The 19,654-nt window shown below is 41.6% G+C and overlaps 1 protein-coding gene across 34 annotated transcripts in view; it reads left to right on the top strand.

Annotated features, from left to right (window-relative positions):
• Positions 1–19,654, top strand: part of ABI3BP (ABI family member 3 binding protein) — a 500,595-nt gene that overhangs the window by 435,597 nt on the left and 45,344 nt on the right. For all 34 annotated transcript variants that reach the window (XM_068268431.1, XM_068268429.1, XM_068268426.1 and 31 more), the window contains one exon: positions 18,074–18,153. In XM_068268431.1, coding sequence (XP_068124532.1) covers positions 18,074–18,153 — 80 coding nt within the window. The remainder of the gene's footprint in view (positions 1–18,073; positions 18,154–19,654) is intronic.

The following is a 19,654-nucleotide window of genomic DNA, read 5'->3' as shown; positions in this document are numbered from 1 at the left end:
GTAACTGAGTGATGTTTTGTGATAGTTGTCCTTTATGGACCAGAGCCCTTTTTTCACTTTTTATTTATTGACCAATATGAATGGCACAGTGATAAAATTAACTCCTGACCATGGTACTGAAGTCAGCTGTCTTTAGACAGCTGAGTTTCGTGCTGCCAGCAGAGACGTGCTATCATGTCCCATGCACGGGAGCCAGTGGTGTTAAAAATGTATCTGTTAGGCTCCTTTCACACTGTGCACAATGCATTGTGACAAGATCACAACAGAACCAAAAAGTTGCATTGCACGGTAGCGTTGCGGTGCGACCATACAGGAAGGCATACAGTACAATGAAAGTATGCCTCACTGCCACTGTAAACATGCATGGTGCACTGTAAATGCACTGCATACTATGGGTTACCCCACTGGAAGACGCCACACCATAATCGATGTTATAACCCCATAGGTATATAATTGCATTGCGCTGAGATGTGATGGTATTGTGCATTGCACAACGGACATAGGGGCTGATTCACAAAGCTTTTCTATTGAATTATCTCATTATACTTATTAACTCGCAATTTATCTCTCCATAAATTACTTAACTTGGTCTACACTGTGGTAGCTAGTGCAGTTTCTCCCTACGTGAGCATTCACACTGCAGCATTGCAATCTGTGAGCAATTCAGTGGGGGAGGAAATGGAACATGTAAACTGATCCTATGCTAAGCATAGGATATATCTTGACAAATCGGGATGGGACACAACATGAGAGAAGTGGGAGTGGAATGCGAAGTTCCATGGGTACCAATTTTCCGGTACTGGAACAGGAAGTCCATGCCAACGGGTGTAATGAAATCATTTAAGAATAGATAGTGCCCGTCCTCACTAGGCTATTTCCCGTAACATTTTACTATGTCAGCACAGCCACTTGGCTGTTACAGCTGCCAGGGGTCTGCACGCAATACTGATAGGAGCCTAGGTAGAAGTATACTGCTGGGGCATATTGCTGAAACAAGCCAATGGGAGTCCTCCCTCCGCAGGGAAAATTCTCATTCATCCACCACTCAGTGGGCCAATGAGAGTCTTTACTGAGGAGGGAGGACTCCTATTGGCTTGTTTCAGTTCAACAGGGTGTTGTGTGGCAGCAGCGACCTGAGCGGCGATGGATTCACAACAGTGCTAGTTTGACTGGCCAAGACGGACCTGCATCGAATCTGAGTCTGAACCAGAGTATCCATTGAGGATACGCTGGAGATACACTGTTGTGCATCCTTCCCAGTAAAGACCACTAAGATGTCCCTAATCAGTTTGCTGTGCACTTCAATGTCTTACTATGCTTTTTTATAAACCGCTGTCTAGTTTTCTGTAGGGATAAAACTTTATTCTACATTACATTCTGTTAGATGTCTTCTGTGTTTCAGAATCTTGCAATCACAAGTATTTGCAAACTAAGTTAAATGGTTTGCATTACGCAGCCTGACTCAGGATGTTATTTGCAGCACACGAAATGCTTTTCAGTTTGCCGGACAAACATGTAATTCATGTTTAATGTCCCACCCATTGACTACACTGTCGGCAAGAAGAACAGCCAAGATGTGACGTTTGTTGTGAAAGTATGTACAGCGATAAACTCAAACTTCAAATAACACTTATTTCTCCAAGTATTACAACTTTCTGGGAAAATGTTAAGCTTAGTGACTCTGAGTGCATGATGATGTGTTTACAGACCAAGCCTGTTTTTAAATTCCATTATTTATTGCTAATTTTATGGAAATTATAAACAAGCTACACTAGATGTAGCTCCATTGTAAGGAGGTGATGGGTGTTTATACAGCTTGCATTCAGGTGCGTAACAACAAATCATGAGGGCAACCTCTATGGGACCCACAGACCTTCACCCCCTCTTTTGTTGATACCCACTGTCAGGGTGCTCATCATCCAGTAGTCATAAAACAAGTATAGCCACTGTAATGCAGCCACATCGACTCCCTTTACCCACAACAACCGTGGTCAGTGAAACACTTGATTTTCCCTATGGCAGAAGAGGAATATGAGTAGTTGGAGCTCCCCACAGCTTTGAACGCCCCTTGAGCCTGCAGCGGCTACTCTACAGTAGTTGCACCTCTCCTTGCCTCTTGTGTTTTATACAGCCATCAAGTACGGGTTTTGTTTGGAATGAATCCCAGAGACTTGAGTAGCATGATTCATACATATGTGGGAAATAGCCAGAGGCAAAGTAGCAAAACTGCCCAGCTTGGGAACATGGCTTAAGCTGTATCTTAAGTAATTATCAAGGTTCTTTGGACCAAGATTTTATTTTAAATAGATATGGATACAAGGAAGGTCATGGAAGGTTAGGGTTAAGGAAGGTTAGCATTATGCTGGGCATACACGGCTTTTTTTTGCTGCTCGATTCTCCTGCTCAATCATTTCGCTGTTTGATTCCGCAATCAATTCTCTTATCTTCCACTCGTGTTTCTTAGCTTTTTCCATACACTTCAATCCGGAATCGAGCTGCAAAACGATCGGGCTGGAGATCGGACATGTCGGAAATTATCTATCAAGCCAGCTTAATGGCTCAAAATCAAGCCATGTATGCAGAGGCGTAACTAGACATCATTGGGCCCCCTGCGAAACTTTGGAAGGGGCCCCCCACCCCCCTCGCTTTCTGCACAGGAAAACTAAGGACCAATGTGTTTTCCCCATGCGGAGAAAAACACTTATGATGGCCATATATGGTACAATAAAAACGTTATACTATCCCGTTTATTCGATCTAAATGATCGAATCAAATGAAAGTTGAAATTTTTTTTTCGTCAAGAAATTTTAACGATTATTCCGTTTTTTCAAAAAAAAATCAGATCAGACATGCTGGAAAAATCTTTATATTCGATCTAACGGAATAATCGAACTAAATTATGTAATCGAAAAAAAAAATTGTACCATGTATGGCCAGCTTTAGACTTGTCAGAAATGTCAGGCATTCTATGCTACCCCCAGATCTACTTACCTAGGGCTTCCTCCAGCCCCTTGCAGCCGACAAGGACTTGTTGCAGCTCTGTTTCCAGTACATACATACACATACACACACAGCCGCATTATTTTACTACATGAGACAGAGCACATGCTATATAGAGGGACAATAATATCATGCTGAACATAAGATATATTCACTGTAACTTTGGCAAAGCATTCAGAATGTCGCTGATTGATACTGTTATTACAGGATCTTAGACTCCGTATGAGACAAGACAACAAGCTCTCAATGAGGCAGGGACAGTCATCAATCTTATCCATTCCACTTTGTCCAGTAATTAGACACCATAAGGTCACTAGCCTGTGTTTGTGTGAGAACAATCTAGGAATCTCTTCTGAGGGACAGTCTACAACTTTTTTTCCAACTGTGACTCCTTTGTTTGTAATGTTGTACATGAAGTAATCAGAACTGCTGCAGTGTGAGACAGATGTTTTTTACGAACCCTATGGAGCAAGGACAGTGTACAAATTCCAAAGTGTGTATGATTCCTTATCTGTGTAGTGGACACATGCAGTCAACATAACAATGGTATGAGAGTAGAATACGTTTTCTCTCCATGCCCTTAGTTACTTGTCAGTCTCTCAAACTTTTTCCCCCACGGGGCCCCCTGAGGCTTCTGGGCACCCCTGCGGAGGCATCCCTTGTAGGGTCTATTGTTACGCCCTTGAGTGTATGTCCTGCATTAGGCTTTAAGTCAGCATTAGGGTTAGGCTGTGAACTAGTGTTGTATATTTAGTTAGATTAGTTTGTCTTAACAATAGTTCAGGTCAAAAGTTAGGTTTAAGGCTAGGTTTAGATGAAAGGTCCGAAGTAGTATTGACCTTTTTTAGTAAAAAACTAAGGTTAAGGTTTGAGATACAGAGGGTATAAGAAAATAAGATTAGCATTAATCAAAGAAGAAGAGAGTATGGAAAAGTTAGGAGGTTTAGTTACTGTTGGATTATGGTGTTGTGTTGGAGTCAAATCAACTCTGCTCATTTATAGCAAATGGCAATTTTCTGTTTATACTGTTATTTTGCACTAAATACACCTAGCACTTGAAGGATAGTGCTGGAAACATTGCAGTTGCTAGGTGGGACATGAGCGTTAACCTAGTGGTGTATGTTGCACCATCCACTTTTGGGGGGTGCAGAATAAAGCTGATTACCAGTTAGAATGAAAGCTGCTGATGACTCCATTTTCTTAATCAGACATGTAAAGAGAAATGGGACAAGCTGATCACTCAATGTATAATATTTCCTGGCAGGCGTACGTAAAAAGAGGCAATTTAGGTAAGAGAAAAATAAAGAGAACCCACGGGTGGATGGAACATTTGCAGATGGATCCTACAGCAGCATTTAGCATCTCTGTTGTTCACCATTGTAGCATGCTTCAAGTAGGTGTTGGAATTGCTTCCACACATGTCTGCACTCAGTATTGCTTATCCCAACTGCTTAGAGTAGGACTATAAATTACAGAGAAGTTGTGATCTTGGCCCTGAAGCTTCACATGTAGGGTGACAGGTACACTTGCCTGCTTGCTTTTAGTGAGCCAGGAATTAAATGTCATCTTTTTACCAGACAAAATACATAATTCAGTGAGAAGCCAGGAAAATTAATTGCCGCTACTAATAGTAATAAAAGTTTATGGCAGGATAAAAGAAGTACGTGGTGTTAGTAAATTTCCATGCTTCCCTACCACCCACATTTCACCTTCGTCTAGCAACATAAGTAAGAACAGACGTTTTATGGTACTTTCATTAAAACTATCACATGATATGTAAACTGTTCTTCGGGAAACTAGAAAGGTTTGCCACGTGAAATCTTTCTACCTAACAAAAGTCCCTGGAATGTATTGTTTAAATATTGGCAGGAAAGGATCACATTTCTGCTGCCTGAGCATCTGCCAAAGCATTCTTCCAAAACATACCTGCAGATCCAGCGTAAACTTCTAAAACATTGAAGCTTTACGCTTGAAAAATGCTTAGGTGGTAATAAGACAGGCTAGCCATACATAAAAAAGTTATTTCATACCACTCATGGCTGCTGAAGTGATGGGTTATATTGCACGTACAAATGTAGCAGGAACCCTTCTGTTTTGCTTTATACTTTCTTGGATTTATAGTTAAAATAATGGCATTGCAATCAGCCCTCACCAAACCCCTTTACATGTGATTGATGTGAACAGATAGGGGTAGAGTACACACCAAGACAGGTAGCTTGCATAATACCTGCTTCCATGTGCTGTGCTGCATGACCATTATTGGAGCATGCTAAGGGAGCTCCAGAAGGAGGACCCCTTTATCTGAGGGCGGTTAAGATCTTTGGCCTCAGGGGTAACAGGAAATTTGGGCACTGGAGGCACCGCCGAAGTTTGGGTGCCCATTTTCATTTTTGCAGCTATAATGGGAAATTTGGGCAGCAGAGTGCTGGGGCCGCATGCTATACAAACTATAGTGTCACACCCTCTATTTGTAGCTACAGTCTGTATAGCTGGCTCCCTGGAGTCTGCTATTTTATCATGCTCTGACGCCCACATTTTCCTTTATAGCTGCAATTAACATGGGCGCCTATGGAGCACCCAAACTTCTGCAGCACTCAATATTTTATGTATATAGCAGTGAAGTCGGCACAGATATCGGCGGATTTGCAGCCGGGGGCGCTTAGGGTTAGGTATGGGTGTGGAGTCAATTAGGGTAAGGCATTGGTGGGAGGGTTAGTTAGGGTTAGGGCATCGGTGGGGGGATCAGTTAAGGTTAGGCAATCAGTAGGGGATCTGGTTAGGGCTATGCCTCGTTGGGGGGTGGTCGTTTAAAGTTCGGCATCTGTGGGGTTGGTTAGAGTTAGGCGTTGGTAGAGGGAGGGCTCATGTGAGACTATGGTTAGGTTTATCAATAAAATGTTACTGTATGTCCACAAAATGTAACATGAACCTTTAGCTTGAGTTTCCTTAACATTGTCTCTGAAACTGAAAAAAATAGTGTGATGGTAAATCACATGCAAAGGCTAGCCTTAGTTTATGGCGCATGATATCAGGCATATGAGTCACACCACTTGAACTTAACTTTATGCAAATCATTTCATGCAACATGACTCCATTATTTCACAAACAGGGGGTTATTTCTTGGGAAAAAAGTAATCTGTCATTTCCCCTGCTCTTAGTAACATAATCATTTATCCTGATTTCCCTCTGCCAGTTAGTATAGAGCTAAGTGGATCCACAGAGACACACTCCTAGCATTTGAAGAATATCACTTTTACTGATTTTCGTCCAGTCATATTAATATAGCACAGTAAAATGAATCACACTGATGATTTTGGTGTCAAGAATGCAGCAGATGGAAGTTGAATTTCGGACTGTAAACCATCTAATAATACTTGGTTTAACAATGATGAATTGTCCCTTGAAAACAAGTGGTCCATTTTCTACAGCTGGCGTCAAAATGGGTTTTCACCTACCTCTGTTCAATGATGTTTTTGCAGGGTTTTTTGCATGGAAAGAAATGGTATATTGTACATTTGGCGCATACTCAGACTATTCATGGTCCGGAGCATTTTCCAGCCATAGGGAGTTTATCTTCATACTCCACATATTTAAACAAATAAAATGCACATTTTCCGAGCATTCCAAATGTCTTGAACTTGCTACAGTAAAACTCCATTATGTTATATTTATATAACTGTAATCAGCCCATCCCTGAATAAAATGAAAGCTGTATCTGCTGAAGTCACAATACCACTTACTGGCTCTCCCTAGGGAAGTTGGCTGTTTAGGAGGCCACACAAGCTGTTATTATGTAGACAATATGGAAACTAGATCAAGTTACTGTAGTTACTTGTATACATTTCCCATTACTAAAAACAATTAAAGGGAGCCCGAAGTAAGATGAATGGGAAAGCTGTCATCTTCATTCCCTTTTTGTAAAAGGTTTGTTGTTTAATTGTAATGCTAATATTTTGGATTTGGTGAAGCCATTGCCGGTTATTAGAGATGTATCTTGGTGGAATACTCTGAGTAATGGCTTTTATTCTTGTGGGAACATCCTTTGATGTTCCCATAGTAAGGTGCTGCTCACTTGTGATCTCCTCTTTCCTTTCTACCAGCAATGTCTGTACCGTGGTCATTCCAACACTATCACTTGAAACAAGCTCTAATGATCGTTTCAGGTAACCAAAAAAACAAGTTTTTGGTGTCTCAGTTTTTACCTTGTTAATGCAAAATAGACATTTTAAAATGATCATTTTGCATTACCAGATGATTACATTATGCCCGCGAGTGCCGCGTGGGGGGGGGGGGGGGGGGGGGGGTGGGCGCGCATGTGTGTCTGCTTAATTGTCACATTACATAAGGCTTTTGAGAAAATGCCAATTTTGTAATTGAAACTGGTTTAATATCAAATTATGAATGTTTTCAATTGCAATTTGTAATCCACATTTTCTGCCTCATCTTAACTTTCAGCTGTTTCTTATAAATGTTCTGCTGATCATGAAAATCACATTTAAAAAGTATGTAACGCTTAACATTTTAAAGAGTACATTTTACACTTTCTCCATATAATTCCAGGATAAATCTTAACCTAACTCTTAATGTAGGCATGTTACTCATTCTTAACTACAGTATCATTGGGTATGTCCAGGCATGTATTCAAAACAGGATGCATAATGCCCATAGAAATGATCCATTCATGTATTATGTAATATATAGATATCGTTTCTCACAGCTCCTACATTATACAGTCAGTTGAATATTATATTATTGTTAACTTTAAAGGGGTCTATCATAATCACCCATTTCTTTTAAGGAAGCAAAATTTGTTGTCCAGCGTAATTTAAAGTGTGTCCACTTAGGTGTGAACTGTCTGTGGATTTGCTTGCTGTTGGTTTTAAAACAAGCACAGCTGTAAAGGTCTTCTTTTTTAGAAAATTTCAGCATTTAGGCAGGACAATATTTATTAGGCCTAACAGAAGCCACTGAGCTGGGTGTGGGCCATGGCAACACGGAGGTGGCCACCAAGCTGTGTGCTGATTCCGAAAGGCTGCCACAGTGTTTTTGGAGACAGGGTGGGTTTTAAGGAACTAAGCTTGTTTAAGGGTGAGCGGGCGAGTTGTATGAATATTTAATTGATGACTCACGTATATAACCTGGAAGACTTACCTATTATGGTTGAGCACACTTCAGATGAACTTTAAGTGCCTTAATTACACTATTTCCTGATGGATATTTTACCACATATCCAAGGGCTTCCTCAGTTCAGCTAATGTGAGGGAACATTTGCTGTGGTTGTTTCATATGGGTTATTCAGCCACTTTCATACAAGCCCCATCATAGGGTATGAACCTAAACCAGGCATGGGCAAACTTGGCCCTTCAGCTGTTAAGGAACTACAAGTCCCACAATACATTGCAGGAGTCTGACAGCCACAGTCATGACTCATAAAGGCAAATGCATTGTGGGACTTGTAGTTCCGTAACAGCTGGAGGGCCGAGTTTGCCCATGCCTGACCTAAACTGGGGAAGACAAGATGTCCAAACACATCACAAGAGATGTGGGAACTGGTCTTTTTACTCAGACTTTTATAATTTTGTCATAATGGTGCCATGGAATGAATTGATGCGATAAAAATGGTATTGTATTTAGACTTGCTTTAGACAACTAAATTATTTTTAGGAATGATTGTTTTATCCTGAAAGCCCTTGTAAATGTATATCTGGTTTCCAGGCTAGGGCACAATGGATGAAAAAAAAATGTCTGAGTGACAAAAATGTCCAGTTTTCCTCTGGATCATAGTGCAAATTGTAAAAATGTTGTGTAATTGTAGGTGCATACATACACCTGCACTAAAAATAATTATGCCAACTTTTACCTATATACCTGGGCAGGAGTGGATATTTGATTGCAAGTACATAGCACCAGAGGATGGGATGAATTCTTTGCATGATGGAATAGGGGACAATGCTTTGCATGCTGGAATAGGTTTTGCAGGCACCATTGCAAGGTACCCTGAAGTGCTGAAAGCCATGCAGAATGGTAATGGATGGGGAGCCGAGCTCCCCTCCACACTTACTAGCCCCACAGTCATGGCCACCCCACATGCATGGCTTATAAAGGTTAATCAGATAAGGGAAGGAGGTGACATTGTTTTCCTTTTACCAAGTGGGCTTAGCTAAGCCAACAGTAAAGCTGGCCACACACTGGCCCGATTTACCGCCGTTTCGACAGCAGATTCGATCACTGGGATCGAATCTGCTGCCAATCGTTCGCGCTACACGCCGAATTTCGATTCATTTCGTCCGATCCCGTCGATCGCGCCGTGCGGAAAATTACTGTCGATCGCCCGCGGGTAAAGAGCGCATCGCTAGCGGCGTTCGAGTGCTCGACGACCGACGCAATAGAGCCGCATACATTACCTGCTCCGCCGGCGCGACTGCCCCCGCTCGTCTCCGCACTTCTCCGCTCTGGTCTCCGGCATGCCTTCACTTATTCCTGCCCGGCAGGAAGTTTAAACAGTAGAGGGCCCTCTACTGTTTAAACTTCCTGCCGGGCAGGAAGAAGTGAAGCATGCTGGAGCCGGAGACCAGAGCGGAGAAGAAGAGCGGAGAGAGACCCGGGAGTCGCGCCGGCGGAGCAGGTAATGTATGCGGCGGGGGGGAGCGGCGGCAGCAGCACCACCACCACAACAGATTGTGATCGGTTTCAGGCTGAAATCGGTTCACAATCTGTTTGCAGTAAAGGTAGCCATACGATCCCTCTCTGATCAGATTCGATCAGATAGGGATCTGTCTGTTGGTCGAATCTGATGGCAAATCGACCAGTGTATGGCCACCTTAAATATCATTTTTAAAAAATGATATATTTCTTTGGAGTTTCTATTTAAAAAGCAGCACATCCAACTACTTGCCTATGATTACTACAGCCATTGCCTGCAATAATTAAGCCTTATAGTGATGGTTGTGAGTCTGTGAATGTCCATCATGCCACGGAGGGTACTGATTTGCACAATTATTTTTATTAAACATGCATCAAAATAACTGCTCATCATTACAACTGTATACTGGCTTAACACACATAGAAGAATGGGGACTTGTTAACGTTCCGTGTAATTCAGTGGCAATAAGACTGGATACAAAGGTTTCTGCATCCAGTTTTAATTAGTAATATTTCGCTTTTTTTTTTTTTTTGAAGCTTGAAGCATAATTTAGCCATTATCTCTGGTATTAAAGGCAACCTAAACTGAGAAGGATATTGATTTTTCCTTTTAAAATAATACCAGTTGCCTGACTCTCCTGCTGATCCTGTGTCTCTAATACTTTTAGCCACAGCCCCTCAACAAGCATGCAGATCAGGTGCTCTGAGCCTCTGACTGGAGTCAGATTGGATTAGCTGCATGCTTGTTTCAGGTCTGTGATTTAGCCATTACTGCAGCCAAAGAGATCAGAAGGACTGCCAGGCAACTGGTATTTTTTAAAAGGAAACATCCATATCCCTTTCACTTTAGGTTCCTTTTAAGTACAATGACTATAGTAAAAGTACTTCTACAAAGAGAAAGGTGTCCCATAAAAGATAATCCATTATGACAAAACGGTAATGTCATGGTGTATGGGCGATAAATAATCGCCATGTAGAGGCTCGGGAGGATATAGGGATTTTTTTTTTACCAATGCTCTACTGTTTTCCACTGACTTAGTTACAAGTTTGACCCACCAAGCCAGGTGTAGTGATTGCATATATATGGTGGAAGGGGAATCTTCCAAGGGTTTGAGAATTGGTGATAAATCTTAAGTATAGCTTCAAAGGTCTTTGTTCTTCAGCTGTAATATAGTTTAATGGTCTTGCTGTTAAATATATGATTCCATCCAGCTGTCGCCCATATGCACACTGCTCCCGTTGGGCAAGGTCTTTTATTAGCACTGCAAAAAATAAACTGAACATGTTTTTATTCAACACGTTGGAAAATTCTTTTCATCTAATCATCTAATGGAATCCAGTTTGCATCTGTTATGTTTTCTTACTTACCTTCAATAATTCCCCCAATATATTTATAAAATATACACCACTGTTAGAGGGACATGGTTGTTAGCTGCATTGTATAACGAGAACAGCAATTATAGCTGCAGATTTTATTTGTCCATGGATTTGTCCATGTCATGTCCACTTAAGGTTCTCTACAGTACACCAGTGATGACTACAAGAAACATTACAATTATTATATAATCACTATAAGAACAGAGTTTAAGCTGATAAGGATAGATAAAGTCACATAACAAATTTCTTTCAATAGAACAGACTGCGGAATATACAGCTGGAACTTGTGGTAATCATCAGTGCAGCTGACGTGACACCTGGACAATTTTCCTCTTCGGAAAACAAGCTCTTATAATGTTTTCTGGCAAGTACATATTTTGGAACATTTGTTCTAAAAAAAATCATGATCAAAACACTGACATTTTCATGGCTTAATCTGAATGCACTTGATTATTTAGACCTTGATTCTGTCTGTGAAATATGCATTTGGATGGTTGCTATAAAACAGCTGGTATATATAATTATCTACAAATACATTCACTAAAGGTAAGCTTAAGATGTGGTAAACAATTTAAGGTAGCCATACATCTAGCGATGATGGGCAGAATCGACCAAGAGACAAATCTCTCTCTAATCGAATCTGATTAGAGAGAGCTCTGTCGGCTGCCCATACACTGCAGACCGATTCATGATCAATTTAATGTTGAAATCGATTATGAATCGGCATTGTGGTGCCACATTCATCTCGGGCAGCCATCGTCTCAGGAGATAGAAACAGTCCTCATTAGCTTCTGAGCATGGCACACGCTTCTGGGATCTCCACGTGACCGGTGAAGGGCCGCCGAACAACTGATGAGCTGCCGCTCTGAGTGGAAGCCATGAGTGGGTCTCAGCGGGTCACTGCCAGTGAAACAGGGGAGTCAACGGGTCGGCAGGCAGTGACCAATCACCTCATAGATAATGTATAGTGCATTGGGAGGTGGGATATAACATAAATGGGGACAGCCCGAGGGCTCATCTCGAAATTGTTTGCCTAATCAATTGGGCATACACTTGGTGGCACAGATTTTCATCCAACTGGATGATAATTATCAAATTGGATGGTCGATCAGTGGTCGAACTCCGTAGAGATTCTCAGGGCACTGGCTGAACTTATGCACATGTCTGCTATCACAGACTCACTGGACGCAATCTCATCATGAACAGTTTGGTATTGTGCTGTCCTGTCTTTTCTAACGCTGACAAGCACTGTGTACTGTCAGCATACTGTAACATTCATTTTGCTTGAATTATTTTGTTTCTCAAAGTCCCATATATAATCTGCAGTGGATGTATTTTATTGGGAGTGACGGCTGCTACTGCTAGTGTTTCCAGGTGTATGTAGCCTGTTCTGAAGTAAAGCATGTATCCCTTGTATTTCCAGTCCTCTACAACCATACAGCTCATGCATGAGCATACAAGAGTTAACTAATAACTAACAATCAGCAAGAAAAAAAAAGTTAGCCATGTGCAGGAGACAGAATGTGGGATTAGCAAATCACAGGTTCTCGCAGCTAAACAACACAACCAGCAGTTAATAATTGTTCAGTGATTTGCCAGCTTCAATTTCCCTCCTGCCAGGGGAAGCTGATTAGCTGTTAGGTGAATTCTTTGCTTTTCACTAATCTAGCATTTTAAAAGAACAATGCTATTTATAACTAAAGGTGCGTACACACACACTACCGCAATGAACGACGGGTCCCCCGGACCCTCCCGCTGGGTGGGCGTTCCAGCGACAGAAGTGCATGTGTACGCGCTGTCGGCGGACTGATAAGGCTGTTTCTGAACGATCCACCGACAGCGCGTACACACGTGCTACTGTCGGCTCCCAGCGGGAGGGTCCGGCGGTAGTGCGTGTGTATGCACCTTAAGATTCCAGTTCAAAAGTAAAAATATGCAGTACCTGGCACAATACACTACATGAAAAAAAAAGGGTGCGGGGTTTGCCGCTAGTAGAATCTCACTAAAATTAGTGATATTCTACTACGGAATTTCTATAGTAGAATATTGGTAATATTTAGCAATATTTTACTATTGCTAAACCTAACCCTACTCTCACACAAAACCCTCCCTCTACCGATGCCTCATCCTAAGACTCCCCCCCCTCCCCACGGTGGTGCCTAACCCTAAGACCCCACCCCTGTCAGTGCCTAACCCTAAAACACCCCCTTCCCGGTGGTGCATAACCCTAAAAACCCCTGTGGCGCCAAACCCTAAATTCCCTCTCCTTTAACTACCCCCCCTACCACAAAGCCGCAATATGTGGTTATGAAGGTAAATGTGGGTGCCATGCCCGCTATGCAATGCCGCAATGTAGTTATCCGAAAGTCATTTTTTTCTGCAAGCCTGTCCACAAAAAATGGCCCCTCTTGCCACTTATCGGGCTCCTCCGGATGCCAAAATTTACCTTCATAGCCGCATATCACGGCCTTGCGGAAACCGCAACTTGCGTCAAAAAAAAGTACACTAGCAGCTGCCGCCATGCGTTCAAATTTCCTTCTTATGCCGCTAAATGCAGTTTTTATCATAGGCACCTATGGCATCACCACTTTTTCTAAGGGCTCCTGCGCCCTTTTCTCCTGGTTCAGTATCTGGGCACTAACTACGCAAATATTGATATCCCATATCATCATTAGAACAATTCATACACAGTACTTCTTGACTATGATGTAAGAATTTGATACTTCTTGGCTATGATGTAAGGGTTCGATATTTCTAGGCTATGATGAAAGGCAGTGATCTGCAAACTTGGCTCTCCAGCTGTTAAGGAACTTCAAGTCCCACAATGCATTTGACTTTATGAATCATGACTGTGGCTGTCAGAGTCCTGCAATGCATTGTGGGACTTGTAGTTCCTTAACAGCTGGAGAGCCAAGTTTGCAGATCACTGATGTAAAGGTTTGTGCTATGTTCCTTTAGGCTGGCAGCCATTATTGCAGAACTGAAAAGCAATACTATTGGAATGTAAAGCAAAAGAAGAAGATTCCTTGTTTCTCACGCATGAAGCCATTAACCAAACAAAGCTCAGTTGACTTCATAATCTTGATAAATATACTGTTGCCCACAATTCTGAGACATAATGCTTGCTTAGCTGTACACTGATGAAGCTAGATGAACATTGAAGTGATTGGATCTGTCCGTCATAGACAAACTGAGTTGTCTGCTCCACTGAGGCTGGGGTTAATGAGTCAAACATGTTTGCCTAAAGTACACTGTAACATGCGGTAACTGTTTATTGTTGGAAAAAGTTACAATCATTACAGATTTTGTTGACATCTCCTCTGCCTCTCTCCCTGCTGATGTACAGGCCAAGAAGTAATGACATTGTAAAGGGAAATTCCACTTTCATAATAAAACTGACATAAATATAGTTCATTCCTGCTCAAGTCTCTGTAATTTAATGCTCTTTAAATATTTTTCCAATATATATGTAGCCAGTTAGGAATTGACATGTCACAGTGTGCTAATGCACCACTTTAGCAAAAATATGTGTTTGGAGTATAGATTAGCCTGAAATTCTCCCTGCCCGAAAATGCCCTGCACTAATGTAAACTGGAGGAAGCTTGAAGTACTCGGGACCTATTACTACTTTCTGAGGAAGGAACAGTAATTGACCTGAGGAAGCGGCTTTGACCGTGAAACGCGTTGTCAAATGTGCACAATTAAAGTTTGAAGTTGATCTTACTACCACCTGACTGTTACTACTTTAAGGTAGGAAAGAACATTATTTGTATATAAATGTGTATTTATTTGTATATAGTATATATACACACAACTTTGGTTTCTACGGGCGCCTCCAGCTTCCCCCAGTTTATCTAGTTACCTCTTCTAAGGGGGTTATGCACTAGGAAGACTCCTAGAGCAAAGTTTTATTGGAGCTGCGACCAACACCTTTCCAGGAGCAAGGCTGAGTGGGGGAGGTACTTCCTCACATGCTCTTACGAGTGTTTGCCTCATCGGCAACCTACCTTTGTGAGTATACTCTCATTATGACTCCTTTTTCTGGTGACCTTACGATATTACGCCAGATTGAGCCTGTGTTTTTTTTCTCCTTTACAAGCTCTGATCTCCTGCACTAATGTATTCACTAGAATTTCAACTCGGCAGATTTGTTTGGTCCACCTTCAACCTTCATAAAATTGAGAAGGAAATTTGTATAAACCTGTATCAGTATCAACTCAGAATTATTTGCATCTCATTGACCATCCCTAATCACCGGTAGAATACTTTCTCAGTCCTATCATCCAGTGTATGTTAGAAACACTGTGAAATGGTAGGATTGTATGTGCACATAAAAACAAGGTAAGCAGCTGGCAATAATGTTTTGCCATTAATTCTTCAATGTGTAAAGCTGAACTGAAGGATTTGCAGTTTTCTGCACAAAAGTGGAATCTCCCTTTAAATGCAGCAATTTTCATGTAAGAGATAAATCGTGTGGACTTTAAGGCAATCCCAATTTTTAAGTCTATATGATGTTTAAAAGGAACCTGAAGAGAGTAAAATTATTTAAAATAAACACGTGACATAGCTGCAAATGAATATTACATACTAATCTCACCGTCAGATCCCCTCAGAAGCTCACCATTTTCTTCTTACAGTGATCCCTTCCAGTTCTGACAATATTTTGTCAGAACTGAAATATACCAGTTGCTGTCAGTTATATATTAGCAGCTGTCAGTTACAAATGAATGTGCAGGGTAATGTCCAGGTAACCCTATGGCTCAAGTGGGCAATATTACAGTTTAACAGTGTGCTGACCATGAAGCTGTTATGGGGTAATGGCCATTTTTAAAATGAAGGATGGAGAATTACATTGATCTATGCATAAAAGAAACAGATAGCGTGCATCTTCCGTCTTAAGCATACACATTTATTGCCAGTGTTCAACATCAAAATGGATTCTGTGCATAGCATATTCCATGATTGCCTATAAATCCTGCAAATATTGAAGATGTGATACCTTGTAATTCCAGGTGCGGGCCTGTCAGCATGGGAGGTGGGAGTGAGGGACAGATGTGGGCCTAGCGACGGCCGTTTTGCGTCCTCCTGAATGTGGAACACGGCGTGACCAAGTGTCCAGGAGGATGCGAAACGGCCGTCGCTAGGCCCACATCTGTCCCTCACTCCCACCTCCCATGCTGACAGGCCCGCACCTGGAATTACAAGGTATCACATCTTCAATATTTGCAGGATTTATATGCAATCATGGAATATGCTATGCACAGAATCCATTTTGATGTTGAACACTGGCAATAAATGTGTATGCTTAAAGCGGACCCAAACCAAACATTTTTTTAATTAAAAATATTTAGTTGCACCACTCTGACACATACAAAGATAAATAAACACTCCTTCAAACCTATGATCATTTCAGTGCATGCTTTTCACCCTTCTCTTTTCATAGCTAGGGTTATACTGGGGGCAGCCATTAGCAATTCCTCCATTGCCGGACACCATCTACTCCACCAGTTTGCCAGAAAAATCCCGGCAATTTGAAAGGAAGGGAGGGGTTCCTCCAATAAATGTAAAATATTTTATATTTGTCAACATGCAGCTGAAAAAAGGCTGCTATTTATTATTATAATTTAGAAAATAGATTTTATTTCTGAAATCTTATATTTTTAATTTGGGTCCACTTTAAGACGGAAGATGCACGCTATCTGTTTCTTTTATGCATAGTTCAAGTTTCTTCCTTCAAGTTGTGGAGTGGAGCACACGTCTTGTACAAGCAATCTACATAGCATATAGCCTGTCAGCAATAAATTGATCACTTTGGGCACACCATACTCGCACAAAAACCTGGAGCAACACACCTCTTAAAGGAGAAGTGCCACGCCATCCTATTCCTTTTTAAATAACAGAATTACATTGATCACAGTGGACAAACAGGACGCAGGAGAGGAGAAAGAGATTGAGGAGTAGACTACACAGGAGGTAAGTATGGCCTATGTATGGTTATTTTGACTTTTTATTTTCAATTCAGGTTCTCTTTAAATCTTGTCATTCAAAAAAGAAGGTCATTGCTAACTAGCTAACGGGACACCATTCAGCCTTCAGATATATATTCATCTTGCCTTCAGTAAGGGTTTTGGAGATCTGGGGGATTTGGAGATCTTGTATCTATTTTTTAGATACAAAATAGTACTGTGAGATTGCATGAAAGTCTAGTATTAGAACTAATTAGAATCTAATAGTATTAGAACAATTCAGGTTTGCTTTAAAGTGAACCTGCAGGGAAAAAGGTGCCCTATTTAGAGGGAATCCTCTGGATAGTCCCTAGGCTTCCCCATCGTATAGGTACTATCTCCCTGCTGGTGAGTTGGATACAAGGTTAGACAAATGAAAGCTCACTCTGCTACTGCTCACATTCCCGCAATGTCAAATACTATTCCCGCTCTGAGTCATAGTAACTCATAGTAATCTGGCAATCCCCAGCACCCGATTTACATGTTGTGCGGGGCACGGACTATAGCACTAATGCTATAGTGGCACCTAACTCAGACGCTACACGGCCAGTGCCGTGTACCGAAATCACCTGCTTTGTTTTCCATCCCCCTTACCTCCACAGATCCAGTAGTTGGGACCCCCATACCTCTTCATCAAGGGTGCTTGCGGCCACACTCCTGTCCATGAACAAGTGCGGCCGCGTTGTGCAGGAAACCTGAAAAATCTGAGCCTGAGTGGCTTTGTGCTACTATGTAGGCATAAGGCGTCCTGCGCAGTGTGGCCAAGAACTTCCAGAGGGTCCCAGCATTCAGCAGTGTGCTGGAGGAGGACATGGAAAGCCTGTGAAGGATCCAGAGGTGTCCCTCTAGCGAGGTAAGTATCTAACTTTTGTGTTTCCTAATGTCACAAGTTTGCATTAAGACCACACGATAATATAGATTCATGTTTCAAGCAGCAGTGAATCAGACATTGGCCCTGTCCTTTAGACTTTTATCATTTATTAATACATACTGAAACCATGTGGAAGAAGTATATTGATTGTCTTATTATTTTCTATTTATTTCTACAGTTATGAGTTCCATGTGATACCAAAAAATCCCCTTGGTGAAGGTCCAGTCAGTAGCACAGTGGAATTTAACACAGAATCAGGTAATGTTAAGGGATGGACTGTAGGCAGCCAGAACCTGTGACCAATCATGCATGGATATTTCCTTAATATAGAACGTTTTTGCTTTGCTGTGCATGTCACAAGGAAGGATATTTCCATTAGATCATTTTCCATCTGGATTAAGAATATCCCAATCTAGTACGCAACTCATATACACCATTTACCCATTAGATTAAAATGACCGGAGAGTGCAATGGTGGCAAAGACAGTTATTAGTGGGTGGCACAAACAGCTCAAGGGGATATAAATAGGACTGCATGGAATAAATAGGTGAAAGTTGTCTGAGGCACAAATATAGAACACCAGCGATGTTTACAGTGATAGTGGTAGATAGCTGGACCAAGCAGTAATATGGAGTGAGCCCACTGGAACAGGAACCTCTCCAACACAGATACCTCTACACACAAGCCTTCAAAACTGGCACCTGTAGGCAGAAATCTTCTGTGCCCAATAGGAGATCTGGCCCTATATATGTCCCACAATGCTTCAAACAGATAAACTTTTTTCAGTGTTCTGAGTTACAATAATAAAGTTGCTTTTAAGAAAATTCAATGTAGTCAGACTGCACTACTACAACAAGCCTTTAACTTGCATGCCAAGGTTTTAAACCCATGTACCATGTTAAAGCAGGGGTTGCTTCACTTCTTAAATGGCACGACCAATGTATACAATCTTCTCTAATTGAAGGTCCTGTTAGTAATAAAACAGTTTTCATCACATGAAGTTGCTAATATCCAGGATACATCTGCTGACAATGTAACAAGAGCGTGCCGTTTCAGGCAATGTTCCCGGAGCAGCTTGAAGAAGGGCACTTAGCCCGAAACAGCACGCTGACAGTGCATTGTCAGCAGGTGTGTCCTGGGTTTAAACAACTTTATGTGATAAGAGCTGTTTTATTACGCACATGAACTTTGAACAAATCAGATGTTTACCCATTGGTGGTGCCAGCTAAGAATATCGAATACTTTTAAAGGGACACTGTAGTGTGAGGGATGTAAAACACTGCCTTGTTTTTCCGTTTAAGCTACGCCAATTTCCTGGCTGCTCTGCTGATCCAGTGTCTCTAATACTTTCAGCCACAGACCCAGAATGAGTATGGCCATCTGATGCTGTGATTAAAGTATGGCTGGTTAGCTTGTTTCAGGGGTGCAATTCAGACTTTATTGCAGCAAAACTGCCATGAAATAAGTTTAAAAAGGAAACCAATATGGCTCCATATTCCTGTTGATACAGCATCCCTTTTAGTAGACATACATAATACAATACATAATACAATGTTGATCATAAGTGATCTGTCCTGGATTGATAGTTTACACATGGGCACCTATGCTGGAGTCCAACACACATCACCAAAGTTGACTACCCTTTGCCATGATCCAACATACCAAGGTGAAGGGTGTACAGCTTTTCACCTGATAGCACACGTGACAAATCCAGGTCAGTCCTGCTGCATCGTTTGTTGTTTGACAGACCTTCAGACAA

This window comes from Hyperolius riggenbachi, chromosome 2 (genome assembly GCF_040937935.1).
Source record: "Hyperolius riggenbachi isolate aHypRig1 chromosome 2, aHypRig1.pri, whole genome shotgun sequence".
NCBI lineage: Eukaryota > Metazoa > Chordata > Amphibia > Anura > Hyperoliidae > Hyperolius > Hyperolius riggenbachi.
Note: the sequence above shows the minus strand (reverse complement) of the source record. Positions and strands in the feature narration are given on the sequence as shown.